Here is an 18,860-nt window from a genome sequence, read left to right on the forward strand (position 1 = left end):
TGACCTCCTTAAATAATGTAAGAAGTTCATTGCTCAGTTCCTGATAAAACACCTTAAAGAATTCCAAAGGAATCCTGTCTGGGCCTGCCACCTTTCCACTTACCAGTGAATTCAGAGCAGCTACTATCTCATCTGATGTTATGGGCATAGCAAGCTGACCCCTATCATCATCAGGGGGGTTTCATCAAGATATAGATTAAGCTTACGTTCTAGCGTGTGGACATCCTATTGATATAGTGTGTGATACAATTCTCTAAACACCCTTAAAACTGCTAAATTTCCCTTTACTATCTGTCCATCTTTATCTTTGATCGCGTTGATAACACAGCACAAGATTTTTTGCTTGTTTTTAAATGACAAAAGCCTGCCAACCTTTACGCTAGCTTCATAGCATTCATGTCGATGTGTCTGCATCTTGGCAGTGTCACGCTCTAAATAAAACTGCATGATTCTAGCCCTTATTGCTGTAATTTGATTTAAAATCCCCTGCATGGGTAAGTTGTTTCTGTTCGCCTCTACTATCTGAACTTCTAATACTACCAACTCAGCCAGGGCAGTATTTATAAATGTTGCACGCTGCTTACCCTTTCTTAAACTATAACTTAAGGTCTCCCCTCGGATTGCTGGTTTAAAGTGTCCCAAACCACCCCGCTCAGGGCAGAGCCTTGATTGATTTCCAGGAAATCTGTATCCACTTTTTAATTTGTGTAATATATGCTTGTTCCAATAGCAGTCCCCTGTCAAATGACCATGTCTTGGAGTGTTGTGCTTTATTTAAAGCCTACAATTCGATTACCAGAGGATTGTGGTCAGACATTATTCTTGGGTGCTTATCGATCAATAACCCCTCAGATAATGAAGTTGATAGTAGAAAGTACTCTAACCTGAAATGCGGATAGGAAAAAAAAAAAAAGTGAAACCGGGGTCGGGAGCCTTACATTGCTGCCACGCATCAAACAACCCATGGCTCACAACCAACGTTCGCAAAGCCTGATATACTTTTGGTTTCATCCCTATATATCGCCCCTGCTGCTGAATAGGCAGATTACTGTCAATATGAATATTCAGATCCCCTCAAACAATAAGTGGTAAAGCCCTTGTTGTTTGATATTAATGAAATCAATTACTTCCAGTTCTTCAAAATTCGATCCATATATTGAGCAAATGGAAAATCTAGATCTTCCTATTGAACATTCTAAAATCACCCATCGGCCCAGCTTGTCCAAAGATATCTTAACCACTTCTATAATTTTACTGCGTGCCAGAACTGCCACTCCTTTTGTTGTTGAGCCCTGAGTAGTATATGCCAATAGTTGAGAACCAGGGAATTTCAGCAGGTGTTTTTTGGGGCCAATAATGTGCGTCTCCTGCATGCAGATAATATCCGCCTTCAATTTTTTTAAACCTTCAGCTACAAAGCGCCATTTTCTGCCATAATTTAACCCACCAATATTTAACGTGGTAATATGCAAATTACTACCATGTCTCATTTAAATCTATGATTGCGTGTGCTTGCGCCCCTAAAGCTCCAACAGTGAATACACCATCCTCAAACCGTTCAATCCCTTGACCTTTTGTACCTTTTGTGTGCCCCCCTCAAACCTACCCCCAAACACTTCCACCCATCCCTGACATCCCTTACCCCACGCCCACCCCAACCCCCCCCCCATCAAGCCTACCAAATTAGACTACCAGACTATGGTCTGTAAGAAGGATAGGCACCCCCCCCACACCCGATGGCATCACTAAATCTCAAGGTCCTAATGCCACATAGGCCCTTTCTTTTCTTTTCCTTTCCCCGCTTTTTTTTTATTATTACCTTGCCCTTCTTTTGTGTTTTTTCTCTTTCCTCACTTTTCTTCCTTCCATAAAAAAAAAAATTGGCACGGGGTTGGGGTTGGGGGGGGGGGGGGTTCTCAGTTTTTAGCCAAAAAAGTCCCAAATTTTAGATTTTGGCTATCTGGGAGCCTTTAGCACCTAAACCAATGGTCCAGAATTAGTGGGACACCGCTTGAGCTTCAGGATTCACTTCTGAGGGCCCTGTTTTTATACTGAGTGCCCCCTTTGAAGTTGGGAGAAGATTCTAGTTCAGTGGTTCCCAACCTGTGGTCCGGGGACCCCTGGGGGTCCGCGAAGCATTCTAAGGGGGTCCGCGAGAGCCTAGAAAATCTAAAAATATTGACAAATTAGGTCCCCAGCTTCCAGTAATGACTCAGGCGGGGGTCCCCGGATTCCCATGATGATTCCGTGGGGGTCCCTGGGTTCCATTAATGTTAAAGTGGAGGTCCACAGAAACCAAAAAGGTTGGGAACCACTGTTCTAGTTGGTTTCCTCTGAATTAAATGGAATTTCCTGACTTTCCTGCCCTGGCTTCAGTGACAATGTGGAGGTGATAAGCCCTTTGTGTGAAGGCAGAGCACAGCCAATTCAGTTGCAAGTGGGTCTGTGCCCAGCTCCACACACACCCACATCCTGGCAGCAGATGGCTTATTCAGGCACACCTAATGCCTCTGTTGTGTAAGGGTATGTGAGGAATTCACAATGTCTGTCAGCTACATACAATCATGTGACCTAGAAAGGGGCTGCATGCACCAAAAGGCAAAGGGCAGGAAAATGCCAACTTTGTAAAAGTGGCATTTTCAAACTTCTAATTTAAAAGCTGACTTTACGTTAGAGGTTTTTTCTTTACAATTGTATAGATACCAAACATGAACTGCTTACCAGGCACCAATCAAAAGTTAGCACTTATTCATTGTATTAAGGTAGCTCAATGTTATCCTATGGGACAGGTAGACCTCATAATAGTGAAAAACGAATTTAGCAGAGTTTTTTTTTTTTTTTTTTTTTCTACCGGGACATGTAGAACTTAAATGTACATGCTCGTTTGGGGGTCAAGTATATGCAGTGAACTCGGAGTTTAAAGCTTAGCAAAGGTTGGTTTTGCCAAGTCAAACAAAGTTTAAAAGTGCAGGCCTGTGACATGTTTTAAAGTGCTACTTAAGTGGGGATCACAATAAGTGCTGCAGGCCTACGAGTAGCATTTATTTTACAGGCCCTGGGGATCTGGTATCCCACAGTACAAGGAATTTATGAGTAAATTAAATGTACCAGTCAGGTGCAAGACAATTAAACTGTGTTTAGGAGAGTTATCACAAGCACTTTAGCACTGGTTAGCAGTGGTAGATTGCCCATACTCAGAATTTCAGCAGAATAAATGGAGGTAAGTAGGCAAAAGCATTGGGGGAAGGCCACCCTTAGGTTAACAAGTCTAACAAGGGTGCTGAAGAGGAGAGGTGTGAGATATTCAGACTGAGGATTTCAGCAAGATGTGCGGAAAAAACAGTAGATTGCAGAATGAATGTTGTGTCCGGGAGTAAGGGAGTGAGTGCGGCACTCTGAAGACCACTACACCTTCAACAGACCTTTGTAATGTTTAATTCACAATCTCATATTTTCATAATTGAAACATTTTCTATATTATTTAAAACAACATAATTTATCTTAAACAGCTAACAACCATTGGCAAAGCCAATAGTTCGGCTAGTTTTAAATGTATGTCAGTTATTCTGTTCTTGCTTGATCCAATAACAGAAAGCAAAGGAAGGCGCACAAATACCAATTGGGTGGCACGCTATAGGATACACATAATTTTCATTGAAATGTTAAGCTACATCCTTAATTATAATTACATAGGCCATGCTCGTTTCTACTTAAGCTTTTGTACACACCCTGTTACAGATCCCTTTGTTTCTTCTGTCCCACATAAAACCTCGGGCACCACATTAGACAGTGAAAAAGCTTAAAATTAGATAAAAGGCTTTAAAACACACTCAACATAGAGCTCAAATGTAGGACGAAGCAGTGAGTAAATGTTGCTAGGGTCGAGCGCCCAAGCGCTCTGGTCTTTTGTAATCTCTGTGGGCTTTTAACCACACCCGCTACTGCTGTTCATTCTTTGTTGTGCTTGTGTTAAATGTTCCATTTTTATTGGTGCATTTTGTGAAACGTCCCTCCTTTGTGTGCTGAGTTCCCTACCAGGCGATTTCACTAAGTGAACATTTTTGTTGGCCATCACACCACATCACACTTTCTCCTGTTACAGCATGTGATGGCCCCTCCTCCGGTTTCGGTTTGACTTTCATCCCAGCCGCAATCCTTTCTAGACATTCCCATGCAGGGAGCCAATAACTTGCCCTCACGCTCATGGCGGCCATGGCACTTTGAATTGACTCGCTTATGTCAACTGTTTTACTTTTCATTTTCAATTTGTGTGGCAAGAAAAGTCCAGTTAGGAATTTACAACGCTAATAGCTCGAACTCAAACACAAGACCCATTGCATTGCAAATGCTTGTTTTTCTGTTGCATCTGCCTCTCCCATTTGAACTCCTCGGTGGTTTCCCAAGGTTCATTGGATCTGAGCCGGCCTTCATTTGAAGTGTTTATGCAGAGGGGAACCTTCAACGGAAAAGAAAGGTTTCTAGGAAAAGGGGCAGCGGGAACCTTTTTGCTCCTGCTCAAATAATGTATGATAGTGGCAAATAAATCCTAAAAGGCAGACATCATTTATTGGACCATATAATGAGACCCTTGTGAATGAAAGGCGTTGTTGTGCTTTTGCTGCACTTTACAAAGCCTTTTTACGCAAGAAAAGAAAAGCTGTATCTGATGGAAATCCTGAAAGGCCTGTTCTAAGTGAAATGTATGTATCCTTCTGATTTATGGATTAGCTTGCATTTCTCTAGCTTTACCACGGTTTACCTTCAGAATACCCAGAGCTGAAATTGCTGATTGTTGATTTGAGCTGCTTCCTGTTCCAAAGGGATTCTAAGGCACTTACTTTTTTTCTTTGGCGCAACAGAGGCTTTCACAAAAAAGAGTGGACAGCCCAGTACATGGATACAAGAAAATAATCTGATTCATTGTGACAGCTCAATAGAATAAAATAGGAGTTGCACAAAGAGAAGACTTATGCAGCTGCTGAGGCAGCCTGCCCGGGCGTTTTGTTGAATCACCTGGAAATGATCAAAGCTGGTGTAAACCTTAGGTTGTAAATTGAAGGGATTTATGAAGAGCGAGATGGGCAATTGATACGAAAAATTGAGTAAGACATGCTAGAAGAGGAAAAGCAATTTCAGTAGTCTTCCTTGCTCACGCTTCTGCCCTAATGATTAATCCTATTTCAGACACCGAATTTTTAAAACGAGCTACTGACTTTCAAGGACAAGAAGATTAACATCGGGCGCAAAGATGCATTTCAGAGTAGTGCAGGAATGTCGGCACCTGATTGGTTCTGCATTAACATCAGGCCAGATGTTAGAGAAGTGTGTGGTGAGAGCATCCTGCAGTTCAGGATCATTTCCCTATAGTTTGACACGCTGCCGGCGTGGAAGAGACCCACGGGAACTGGTTTCAGAGTCCATTCTGTTGCCACAAACTTCTCATCATACTGATGTTGGGAATTTTCACAGGAGGGCATTCCATACCAAACAATACCAGTAAATTGACATCAGAAATTATGAAAAGCTACTGATGCAAAATACATCTGAACAGGCGATAATGGATAATTGTCATGATTCAGTTCTGGTTTGTATTTCTTCTTTCCCAGTGCAGGCAGTGCACCTGACTAGCAAAGTAACTGTGGTACTGAGTTTTAGATTTATCAATCTGTCTTTTGATGATGTTTGCGTGTTTTTTGTTCTGCATTTTGTGACCATGTCATTTTTGTGACCGTATGTTTACATGTTAGGGTGACTTATTCACTTACCGTTACTGGAATAAAAGTCCCTTTGTTCCTTCTGAATTCAGAACACATGATGTGTGGGCAGTCCACGACTTCCACAATTTTACAGGAATACCTTTAAAGCATGCTGTGAATTTTGACATTCAGAGAAACAATATGCATCAAGTTCATCCATCTTCATACACAGATCAGCATGTTATGTTACTGCTATCTGTACAATGTTAATTTGCTTCTGGTGTGGGTTCTTAACCATTGGGGGTTGTTTGGGTGTGCATTGTTGTCTTGGATATGCCTCCTCGGAATGTGCTTCAACCCACACTTTGAGTGTGTTGCTGTTTGACTGCATAAGGCTGACTAACCCATCCATTCATCCATTAGAACCGGTGTTGCTCAGTTAGTGCTCTGTGTGTGTTATTTGCTCCTGACATGTCCTATCTCGACATAGGGCTTGCTTTGTTGCTACAGCGCAGGACTAAGATATTCATGATAGTGACCAAAAAGCATCTGGTCAAAATGAATTTTCATCGGGTAATACACTTCATTGCATAATATTAAAAAAGGAAAGAATTCCATTTGATGTTGCATCCATTTACTATTCTTGGAATGGTGGTTCACCCATCGTTTCAATTTGTATAGACTGAATGAAGGCTCAACACTGTACAGATTGTTTTCTCTCTCTCGCTCTGTTTTCTTTCTTTCTTTCTTTCTTTCTGTTTTCTTTCTTTCTTTTTTCTCGCTCTGTTTTCTTTCTTTCTTTCTTTCTTTCTCGCTCTGTTTTCTTTCTTTCTTTCTTTCTTTCTTTCTTTCTTTCTCGCTCTGTTTTCTTTCTTTCTTTCTTCCTTTCTTTCTTTCTTTCTTTCTCGCTCTGTTTTCTTTCTTCCTTTCTTTCTTTCTTTCTTTCTCGCTCTGTTTTCTTTCTTCCTTTCTTTCTTCCTCGCTCTGTTTTCTTTCTTCCTTTCTTTCTTCCTCGCTCTGTTTTTTTGCTCTGTTTTCTTTCTTCCTTTTAACCAGGTTCTCAAGGACATGATTATAAATATACGTGTCCTGCTAAAGATTCAAACCAATCCTGTATTCTGACTGCTTGGTTCGGAGTTTCACCTGTTACACTTAGACTGCATCACAACAGTCCTGCCCTAAAGAGAAAGCTTGATAAAGGCATTAAAGGCAGTGTAAAGGTCGGACAGACCTTTTCTTCCCCCCTCTGTACATATTGATATTTGGGTGGGTATTGCCACATTGTTGATGACTTTTGAGGGTGTTCTTGCTGAATCTAGTGAAGTCTATTTTGTTAAGTGTAGAGATTTAGGTTTGCAGTGTTCAGATTCTACTGGTTTTGGATTATTATGAACGGAGATAATACTAGAATAGTTCATTACAGGCTTTTGAATTGTGTTCTAATTCGTGGTGTTTGGTCCTTAGCTTTGTGCTAGTTGTATGACTGGAAGGATCTTTTTTTATTGTTTAGCTGAACGCAAAGATTTGTTTGGTGATTTCAAGTTCTAGTTGTGTTTAGAGCTGGTGCATTGTGTGCATAGATAGGATTATATTTGTGCATTATAAGGCTAACTTGTTTTGTAGGTCTTGATGTTCTGCATGTGTTTGGTGAAGAGTAACAAGTTGCTGTTAGAAATGGAGTCTCTAGTTGGAAGTGGTTTGCACCCTGTCCATTTAGGGCCCCCTCACTCTAGTCGGGGTAACGGAGCCACACAGCTAACATAACCCCTGTTCACCCCCTTGGTAGCTTGGCACGAGCAGTCAGGCTTGTCTCAGAGGATATGCGTAAAGTATTTGTACACACACAGTAACACAGTGAAAACACCATCTAAGTACTCCACACCAGTTTAGAAAAATAGCCAATATTTATCTGACTAAATCACGACCAAAATGCCAACATTCAACATACACAGTTTAGATCTCAATAAAAGCACTCAGAAACCCAATAGTTCCAACTGTGGCTACCATGACATAGTTGTCCAAGTCCTTCCCAATAGTCCAGTGCCACTCGCAAGGGAGTGCGGGCCAGTCAAGGAGCCGTACAGACCCCCGACACAATACCTATAGTAAATAATGAAACAAATACATTGCCTGGAGTAGTGGAGTTGAGGCATTGCTGGAGCCGGTGCAGTGTCTGTTCTTTACCACTACCGGGGAGGTGAAGCGTTGGTTCCTTACTGACAGGCAAGGGAGGTAAGGTGTCAGTTCCTTATGGTTGCAGGGGAGGTGATGCGCCATCGGTGGTGAGGCGTCACAATACCCTGCCTTTTCTGCCCTGGCCCCAGACACACTCAAGGGGGTTGGAGACTGATTTGTGTAAGTACAGGCACAGCCCTATTCAGGTGCAAGTGTCAGCTCCTCCCACCACTCTAGCCCAGGAAGACCCATCAGGATATGCAGGGCAGACCTCAGCTTCCTTTGTGTGACTGTCTAGAGTGAACTCACAAACAGTCCAACTGTCATCCTGACCCAGACGTGAATTCCACCGCCAGGCAGAGGAACAGAATGGTTAAGCAAGAAAGTGCCCACTTTATAAAAGTGGCATTTTCAAACTTACAATTTTAAAAACAACTTCACTGAAAGATGTATTTTTAAATTGTGAGTTCTGAGACCCCAAACCCCAATACTCTATCTGCTCCCTATGGAAAATACACTTAAAATATATTTCAAGGCAATCCCCATGTTAACTTATGGGAGAGATATGATTTGCAATAGTGAAAACCGAATTTAGCAGTATTTCACTACCAGGACATGTAAAACACAGCAGTACATGTCCTACTTTTTAAATACACTGCACCTTGCCCCTGGGGCTGCCTTAGGGGTGACTTACATATAGTAAAAGGAAGGGTTTGGGCCTGGCAAGTGGGTATACTTGCCAGGTCGAACTGGCAGTTCCAAACTGCCCCATAGGCACTGCAGTGGCAGGTCTGAGGCATGCTGCAGGACCAATAGCAGCATTTGATTTACAGGTCCTACGCACCTCTAGTGCACTTTACTAGGGACTTACTAGTAAATTAGCTATGCCAATCATGGATAAACCAATTATCAATACACATTAGACAGAGGGCTCTTGCACTGTAGCACTGGCCAGCAGTAGTAAAGTGCCCAGAGTCCTAAAGCCAGCATAAATGAAATTCAGCACAGGATCAAAACAGGAGGTCAGAAGCCAAAAAAAAGGGAAACCACTCCAAGAGCTGACAGGTCTAACTGTTGCCACCTGAATTACCCTTGTCGCTGGCGTGGGTGAAGAGTGCAGTTTTTGTGGTTCTAGTGTGTGATCCATTACATTTGTCAATTTTAAATCTGTATTAGTATAATTGTGTGCATTCAAACATGAAAGTTCGTTCTCTTGGTACAGTGTGTTCATTACATGATCTGCTTTGAAAACACACCCTACATTTGATGCCCTTCAGCATTAAGAGGGGTTCATGCTACCACCGGTGCTTTTACCTACACCTTAGGTCTAGAAGCTGCACATATGTTGCTTGGCTAGCCGGTCTGGCCACTTCACCCTTGATGTCCTTTCAGGTAAAGGAAAAGTCGGTTCTTAGTCAATTATTGCATCAACATATTCAATACATCCTGGCTTCCGTCACGTCCCATGTCGGATACTGAAAGTCCAAAGCCTGAAACAGCTCTCTGCTCTGTAGTTCACTTTGTATTTTTAGCCGATTTGCCACTCTTCCTTGGACTCATAGTTTGGGAGTTGATTGGGTTTAATCCTCACTTATTTTGAATCCAGACTCTGTTTGGCAGTCTTGTTTTCAACTCTTGGATCACAGTCTCTTTCAAGTATCTGCCTCATCCATTTTAGAGTAGAATACACAGGGCAGGTGCTTTATTGATGTCTTGCTGTCAGTTGTTTAGCACAACAATTAGACATGTAACAGAACAGTCAAAGCCAGTCTGGTCACATTGCTTAAACACTCTGAAGAAAGTATGAGTGATCAAAACGTCGCACCTACAATTGTGGCCTATTCCAATTAACTGGTGAATTGCAACATTTAATTGTAGCACCCAGTGTGCCAGAGTGAGGAAATACTCGGCTGTGGTGTGTAATAATTTAGATGACCTGCCATCAGTTATCACACCTATTAGTAATTTGTCAGTGTAAGTTGACACATGGCCGTTGGGCTGTACTGATGAACATACTTAAATGTTAAGAAATGTTTTACTTACCCTTCTTGTGATGTACTCTGTGTGGTGTTCCCAGTTCTCTGAATATTTACCTTTGGTTATGCAAGGTCGTTTTATGTGTGCCAAGTTACTTAGCATGAGCTATGTAACATAAAAGTAGGCACATGCCCTGAATGGTGTCCCAAGAGTTTATGGAGTTTAGTAAACTGATGAGACACCAGTCGTGAGACATCACAAGGTCATAGGTTAGTTTCAAACTATGAAACAGAAGACTTCATTGATTGCCTGCGCAGATGAATTCCAGACTTTCTGTCATGAGTATTACTGGGAGTTGTTTCCAGTTCTCTCTTAAACTTCTGGTGTTCCTCAAAAGAACTGATAGCTCAATTTTTTGCTCCCTACCGATGACTGGGATATTTGTACTTGTTTTTGAGAAGCCCCTCCCTGCTGAAGGAGCTCCCTGCAAGAAGCGTGCTCGAAGGTGTTGCATTACCGAGACAAACATGAACTGAAGATCCTTCATATTGAGGAGGATGACTGGATCGTTCGCCCAGGGGGAGCTCTGGAGAGAGACACCGCTAAAAGTCTTCGTTCATTGGAACAAGTCCAGAAGAATCCTCTAACTTGTACAGTGGTTATTCATACTTATGCGTGGAATCTTCGAGGATAGAGACACTTTGTGTTGTGCCTTCCTTTGAAGAAAGCTCAGCCCTCTGAAATCTATCCAAGCTGTAGCCACAAGAAATATCCGAACCCAGTTCAGGATTTGCCTTCTGCCCTCTGAAGCTTTCAATCTTCATTCCACCTCTACCTAGTAAAGATCCTCGCTAGACCAGATACTCCAGTGTTGGATACTGACTCACTGGCAATTCACCTAATTAGAGGCAGTTCATGTCCTTGAATCATCAGTCGAGACACTGCTTTTGTTCTTAATTGTTGACTAAGCCATTCATCTTCTTGCTTGAATTCCAGTGAACAGGCTCACTTCAAACTCAACTCTACTTTAGTGGGTGAGCATGATTCAGCCTACATATCTGAATGTGGACGTTACTTCAAACTGAATTGGAACTCTGGATTAACCTGGACCAGTTTTTCATCACATTTATATGTTTGATATTTTTTCATACTTGTTTCAGTGTCTATCCCTTCCGTATCATCATTACTCATTTCCCTATAATGTCTGATTTGCCATATTTTATTAAATGTACATATTTTTAATTAACTGGGTTTGTATCCATTAGTATGCTTACCCTTAGTGTATCATCGTTTGACTGTTTAATGCTAGGGTGACCACGACTCTCTAGGTATTTAGATATAGTGTCCTGCCATATAATTGTGTGTGATAACCTAATGTAACATGAGTGTCGTAGTTTTGTTTTTCTCTCTTTGGACTAATTAGACAAATTGAACTGAAAAGAATGAATTGTGGGTGAAACTTTGCGTCATGCAGATGGACTGTGTCAGAGTGACCTATAGGGTAATCAGGCAGTGCTTGATGGGCTAGTCAGACTCAGTGCTTGGGGTGTTTTTTGGTCATCTGTGGGCCTGTTCTATGCTCTGCTGGTTCGATTTTTACTGTTGATTTCCCTGACATTGCACAAAGATTGCCTGCTGCACGCACACATGCATGCAGTCTCCGCTTCCTTGCAAAACACTTATACAGCGTATCTTTACACATCCCAAACTGCTCCAATTTGCAAATATGTGACACTTTTTTAGCTATTTGATTCACTAATGGAGCCGCTTTTATTTTGGTACCCAGGCCTATTTTCTTTCCCAGTCTGACCCTGGAGACAGTTCATAGTGAAGTGGAGGGTGGTGATTACCTATTTGCTTCACACATTCCATACACATTCCTTTCAGCAAAACATTGCTGCTAGAGAAAAGCTACCAAGATAATGTTGGTGATTCTTTACAGAAACTGACCTAACTTTGTGGGTAATATTGTTCTGGCTCTCTGATTAGACTTCAGTTAAAGTTCACATCAAGACTAGTTCTCATATCCAATGACTTAACAATTTGCCTTCCTATAGGGAACTGCAGACATTTTTATGAATCTATCCTAGATAGCTATAAATGTTAAAAGTTAACAAACCTTCATTAAGTAATGCATGTGGATTGTTTTATTCCTAAAAGTTATTTGATACAGTTGACCTTCCTAACAAAAACTGTGATTAAATGTAAATTATTGTTGTATTCATTACAGTTATAGCATTGTGACATCTTTTGTTTTATATGTTCTTTGTTTCTGATGCATACCGCTAACCACAGATTCCTCACCTTCAAAATATCCCCTATCACCAGACTGGATTCAGAAATTTTAAAGCCGCATTGCTCCAGTGTGCCAGTAGGTGATGTTATGTGGCTCTGCACAGACTTCTTTCCACCCTGGAAGTGCTGAAGGGAGCCACATGTAAGCGCCACCCCTGTGCACTGACATCAGTGCCTTTCTTTCCACGCCTTCATATGTAGATCTGGAGCGCTCTCCCAACGTTTGTCTCATCAGTTGACCATTTTTTTGTTAAAATTCTGACTTTTTCAAAAGTGCAAAAGAACTATGACTTCTCCTAAAACTACTGGGTTTAAGCCACGTAAGGACTGTATCCTTTTGGCTCCCAAGGTGATCCAGGAATGCCAAATGAAGCTCTACATTGATGAACACCGAAAGAAGTCATGGAAGTCCCTCTCCCAGTCAAAGTCAAGAGCGCAGACTCATTTCTGCTTTCCGGGCCATTCCCGTAGCAGGTCCTCATCGCAGGCCAAATCTTCTACTAAGTCAGGGCGGAAGCATGAGAGGCAGTGTAGGATTCACCCTAACCCTGCCGCTCATCCTGAGAAACCTCAATGCCCTCAGGTTTTCTCTCAGTCTTATTCCTGATCTACTACTGAGGAGCAGATTCCAAAACTGATCCCAATGCCACCTGGGTTTCTTGGGCCATCATTGATGTCACAAGAGATTGAGCCATTTAGTGAGTCCATGTTGTAAATTGTTGGCACTCTTCCAGCTCCCTCTTGAGCATCTTCAGATCCAAATGATGCATGGATACCTCCAATCAGGTTACTGCCAATGGGTCTGATCTCACTGCTGTGTGTGCCCCCTGAACCCATCTTGCGTTACACTCTAACATCAGAGATTACTTCCAACCTGGCACCAAAAAACACACAGTTTTATGGCATTGGCAATGGCTTCCACGCAGCAGGTACTAGTGGAAGACCGATTGTCTCCATCTCCGAACCTAATTCACCTCGGCCCAGTCCCAGGTCGCTTCCCAAAGCCATACAGACACACCCTGCATCAGTTAATCAGACATGGGAAAAATCCTTCATGTACCTCAGATCTGCAATCCAGTGCTCCAAAACATTTTGGTTCAGACTCTGATCATAGCATGAGTGATGTGACATAAAAGCAGGTACATTCCTTGGGCAGTGCCCAAGAGTATATGGAATTTAGGAATTGCCACAAATACTAAACTGATAATACACCATGCCCCCATATTGATGTTAATAAACTACATGTGAACGTACAGGAGTTGGACATTTTCCTGATCACTGATTTGTGTTCTCCCCCTGGTCCATCAACAGAACAGATTGACTTTTGTCCTGATAAGACTTACAACTGCCAACTATGGGTGGATATGAATGTGCTGACAGTTCTGCACCTGAAGAAACTTCTTCTAAACCTCTTCTACCATTCAGTGAAGTACTGACTGACATAATCGGCACCTTTTCAAAACATTGTTGCCACCAGTGAAGAGGCAGGTTCCCCGGTGGCCAGGCTGGTACCTGGAGACCTAGACTTCTTGATGCAACATTCTACTCCAGAAAGCATGGTTAACGTTAAAGAATCAAATTGTTTGAGAAACTGATATTTTTCTCTGCCAGTCTAGTCTTCTGATCAATCAGTGGCAGCTGTTTGCTGGAGAGATATTTCCACCATATGTGGGACATAGTTGGTGAGATCTTGCCGGCAAAGTTGGAGAAATTTCAGACCAACGGGACTCAGACCATCAAGGATGGTCAGGATGTTGCTAACTCCTTTGTCCTGGACTAGACACTACTAAAAGGGCTGAGTAGTCAGCACTAGTGTGGTGCTTTGGCGTCATGCTTGGATGAGATCCATAGACTTCTCGCCTGTTTGGCAAGAAGGTGGATTCCTTGCTGGAGTGCTTTAAAGAAAGCTGGTCTGCTGCTCATTTCTTAGACCTTTTTATTCTGACATGATAGCATCCTGTGCAATTTCGTCCCTTCCGAGGCTACTCCAGAGGATTTGCATACCGGCAATGCCAAGACCCACCTCCTTCACAACAGGCACTCCAGTCCTTTAGAGGCTGGGTGGTGAACAAGCAGACAAGATTCTGGCATACAGGGGCAGAACATTTCCTAGTCTAATGCCCCTATGGCATCAGTTTTGAAGCAACTTTTTGTTTGCTCTTACATGACCACACTTGTGGGAGTCAGGCTCAAACAGTTCCTCCATTAGTATCACAGTATAAAATTCAACAGGTGGGTCCTTCAGATCATCCAACGAGGTAATGCCCTGCCATTCCTTTTCGACCTGCTGCATCATCTGTCCACATCAGACACACCTGTCCATCTTGCCTCAAAAGATAAAAGCTCTTTCGGACAAAGGAACCAGAGAAAGGGTTTCAGCACCGGAAATAAGAACTGTCTGTTACTCATATTATTTCTTCATGTCGAAGGAGGGTTAAGATCTTTGACTGCCTTGGTTTCAGGTGACTGGATGGTAGCGTTAGACCTGCAGAACACCTACTTTCATGTGCTCATCCTGCAGTCCAGCAGAAGCTACTTGTGGTTCCAGATAGGCCAGGAGCATTTTCCATTTGCCATGCTCCCCTTCAGTTTCACCAGTTTCCATCTGTTGTTTTACAAAAGGGATTGCGGTGTTTGTAGGCCATCTTCAGAGTTTGGTGATTACAGTTTTCCCATACATTGATGACTGGCTATTGAAGGCAGGCTTGCCACAGTCAGCTGTAGACCACTTCTAAATGACTGGGAATCTCCTAACTTCACTGGGGTTCACAGTCAGTGTGCCAAAGTCACACCTGACTCCTTTGCAAAGGGTTGCTTTCATCTGGACCATTCTGGATAAGGTGCTGTTCCAGCATTCTTTCTGTCACAAGGAGACCAGACATTTGGGCCATGATCCTTATGTTTCAGCCTCAGCCATGTGTCTCTGAGAGTTGCTCTGAGGCTTCTGGGCCTCTTGGCCTCCTGCTCATAGACTTTGCTAGTTGGCACATGCAGACTCTGCAGTGAAATATGAAATCTCAGTGGGACCAGCACCAGTTGAACTGGTCTGACTCCATCCTAGTGTCAGAGGAGACTGCAAAAGAGACCTGCAGTGGTGGCTCATCAACAGTAACTGGACAGGTGTCAGACCCATCACCCTTCCCCACCCCAGTGGTAACTGATTAGGAGAGGTGGAGATCAGAGGGCTCTGGTCTCCAGAGGGAACCCAACACCACATGAACCTGTTGGAGTTGTGGGCCATTCACCTTGTACTCAAAGCCTTTCTACTATCCACCAAGGGTAAGCTGATTCATGTTTTCAAGGACAACACCAATGGCGTGTGGTATTGCAACAAACAGGGCGGGGTGGAGTCCTGGGTTTTGTGCAAGGAGGCTCTTTGCTTCTGGAGCTTGTTGGTGCGTCAGGGCATTTTCCTGGTTATGAACCTCCTGGCAGGATCTTTGAACTCCCAGGCAGTCAGTGTTAGGAAGTGGCACCGGGCGGACCACGAGTGGCAATTACAATCTGAGGTGGCACAGGAAATCTTACAGAAATGCAGGGAACCCTGAATAGATCTTTTTGCAACCATCGAGAATGCACAGTTTAAAATGTGTTACTTACGTGCTGGAATTTTCAAGAATGCTTTCTCTAGGACTCATTCTGGACAGAGTGGACTACAGGACTCAGGTATGCTTTTCCGCCACTACCTCTTCTGCCCTGCTGCCTCTGAAGAAGATTAAGAACAACCAGGCCTAAGTCATTCTAGTGCTCTGGATTGGGCAAGGGGAGTGTGGTATCCAGAACTCCTGGCTATGAGCATTTGTCTGCCAATCAGCCTGCGGTTTCAGGCGGTTCTCCTGTCACAGCAGCCGGACAGGGTCCTGCACCCAGACTTGCACTCTCTGCACCTCGATGCATGGAGATTGAGCGCAGCAGTTGACTGCCTTAGTTCTTTGTCTCATAGTTGTGGTTGTCATCCTTGCTGCTATTCACCCCGCCACAAAGTCCATCAGATGCGGCACCCGCAGTGTGGATGAGTTGCAGGCCAAACTGTTGAGTGTCTAGTTTGTTTTACCCCTGGCCCAGCAAAGACTTGTAGTGGGCACAAATAAGGGTTTCTTGTTGGCACTTTTGGCCTTTTTTTTTTTTTTTTCTTTTTTTTTGCATTTCCTGGACCAATTCTCCTTGTTCAGATCACTTTTTGTGATGAGTTTTTAAAACGGATTGAGACATGTTTTTTCCCAGGCCGTTTGTGATGCCACCGTGGGACCTCAATTTGGTCCTCTCTCTCCTCATTTTCACCCCTTTTGAAACATTGAACAACTGCCCTCTACGTCTCCTGACTCTGAGGACTGACCTGTCCACTGTAACACCTGCTTATTTGGTGATTTTTGTGAATGAACTCCAAGCGCTCTCAGTGCGACTGCCTAAGACTACCTTTTTCCCCAGATAAAGTGATGTTGAGGGCCAGGGCGACCTTTTTGCCAAAGGTTGTGTCTCCTTTTCTCACTGGGCAAACCATTACCCATGCAACATTTCTCTTTTCTGCCTCATCCCTCGAAAAACAACAAGAGACTCAGTAGCCTGGACCCCAGGAGAAGTCGTGCCAAAGACGATCTGGTAGACAATCCGCTCTAGACATCACTTCTGAAGTCAGCACTGAACAGCAAGACACCTTCTACCAACACATGGGAGCAATGTGCTTTTAAATCCTCTGGATCTAGTCTAGCGCCTGAGAAAATTCTAAAGGTGAAGAATCTGCAAATTACTAGAGTATCTACCAAAAAGATTGTTACCCAGTGCAAGTAACTTGTTGATCAATGCATTGCTACCACGGACAACTTGTTAGGTTAAATTCTCTTTGTGTTCTTTTTTTTTTTAAACTAGGTTAGAGACTCTACTTTGCCTCTGTACCGAAACTCAAGTGAAAACCTTCCATTCCCCACTTATTTTTCTGATGGAGATGAAGAGTTGCCTGAAGACCTGTTTGATGAACATCTCTTCCAGTTTAATGAGCCGTCCATCACATATTCCTAATGCTGCTGGTATTATTAATGATGTTAGCTGTAATTCCCTCGAAAGAGCTTGAGAATTGTTTGTGTCCCCTCCAGTGCCGCGTTTCTTCTGCAGAACATGTCCAAGACTGTATGGAGAATAACTTTACATACAGGCTTCACTCTACCTTTCACTTCCTCCTGAAATGTTTTATACATCTGTTAAACGAAACCCAAAACATTAAAATGTTAATTTTGATAATTCCAAATTGTTTATTTGATATTTCTAGCATGGAAATCAATTCCAGAGACGTTATTTGTGGCTTTCAAGTTTTAAAAAATATTTTTTTATTTTTTTATTTTTTAAATGGCGGGAAGGGACTACACATTCAGCACCCATATTACTATTCAGCAAAACATTTTGATCTGCCTCCTATACATATAAAACTAAACTTCGCTAAGTATTTCAGAATCTTGCAGATTGGACTTGAAATTCCCTGCCATTGCCTTTTCGAGAACGCCCTACTTTCTGATACTTTCTTCAAATGATAATTAAAAAATGTTTTAAATACCACAAAACTACACTGTTCTGCCTTCCTTCGCAGGTTCCTCTTGAGGTAACTAGACCAGTACCACATTGGGGAGATTCATGGTAGACTCTTTGATAGTTTACATGAAGCAGCAGTTGGACCCACATACAAGCAGTCTTAGTTTTCCTGTTGCAAAACTGGTCCAACAATGACATCATGAGAACTGATCTGTTTCCTGCCCTGCATATTAACCTCAACATTGCCAGGTAGTTGTAAGGTATCTCTTGTCTTTTTCAGGTTTTTTGGCTCTCACATTGAGGGAGCGAGGCTGGCAAACTGGGTTTCAACAAATTTGGCCTTTTATAGCTAAAATGCAGGTCTCGTGCAATTGCCCTCATTTTGGAATTCAAAATACCTAAGCTTTTAGTTTGTGATATTAGTCACTAATAGCAAGCCAGTTTGCCTGCAAGGCAGTAATGTCACTATACTCTCCTACAATTCTCATCGAAAAAAAACGATTGAGGAAAATGGAGACCAAAATAGACAGTAACAGACATGTTGAAGTTCATTCTCCCAGCTGCTTATTATGAAGAAGGGTTGTATTATGTACAGTACAAAATGCAGAAATGGAAGAGAGAGATTAAAAAGGAGCATTCACGTTAGTCCCACAACCTACCAAAGTCTTGTCGAATTTGTAGGGTTTGGTCCACCACCACTATCAAATAAACTATATATATATGGATAGATCTTCACTTAAAAAACGAAAGGTTACAGAGATGTTATAGTTAGGTTCTGAATTTACTCACACAAAACGTTAGAAATTTAACACTTATAGTTTTCTGATCAATAACTTTATTGCAAATGTTGAAGTGATAATATCAAAGAAGGTGTCATCAGTGATATAAGATGTGGAGTAATTAGCCCATTACTTGAAATAACTATAACTGATGAATTTCTAAGTTTTTGTGCAAGTAAATTCAGAACCTAACTATAATGTCCCTGTAACCTTCGGTTTTTTTCCATTGATTTTTTTTTTTTTTTTATATATATTTTTTTTTTTAACATGCACAGACGTGAATATAAGCAGTGCCGTGCACAGCCTTTGACCGTGTGTGGCAGCCATCCCTCCTGCATGCGCCCAAACCCAATCTGTGCACTGACCCCTTATGTGTTTTTTCACTCTCCTTTTTCCCTCCCCCGAGTCGATGCATCAA

General features: G+C 42.4%; 1 protein-coding gene across 1 annotated transcript in view; it reads left to right on the forward strand.

Moving 5' to 3' along the window:
- MRPL3 (mitochondrial ribosomal protein L3) overlaps positions 1 to 17,385 on the forward strand; it is a 229,158-nt gene extending 211,773 nt beyond the window's left edge. Inside the window, exon 10 of the mRNA XM_069211920.1 lies at positions 17,010 to 17,385. Coding sequence (XP_069068021.1) covers positions 17,010 to 17,159 — 150 coding nt within the window. The 3' untranslated portion in view covers positions 17,160 to 17,385. The remainder of the gene's footprint in view (positions 1 to 17,009) is intronic.
- Positions 17,386 to 18,860: the final 1,475 nt, after the last annotated feature.

Source organism: Pleurodeles waltl, chromosome 10 (assembly GCF_031143425.1).
Source record: "Pleurodeles waltl isolate 20211129_DDA chromosome 10, aPleWal1.hap1.20221129, whole genome shotgun sequence".
Classification (NCBI taxonomy): domain Eukaryota; kingdom Metazoa; phylum Chordata; class Amphibia; order Caudata; family Salamandridae; genus Pleurodeles; species Pleurodeles waltl.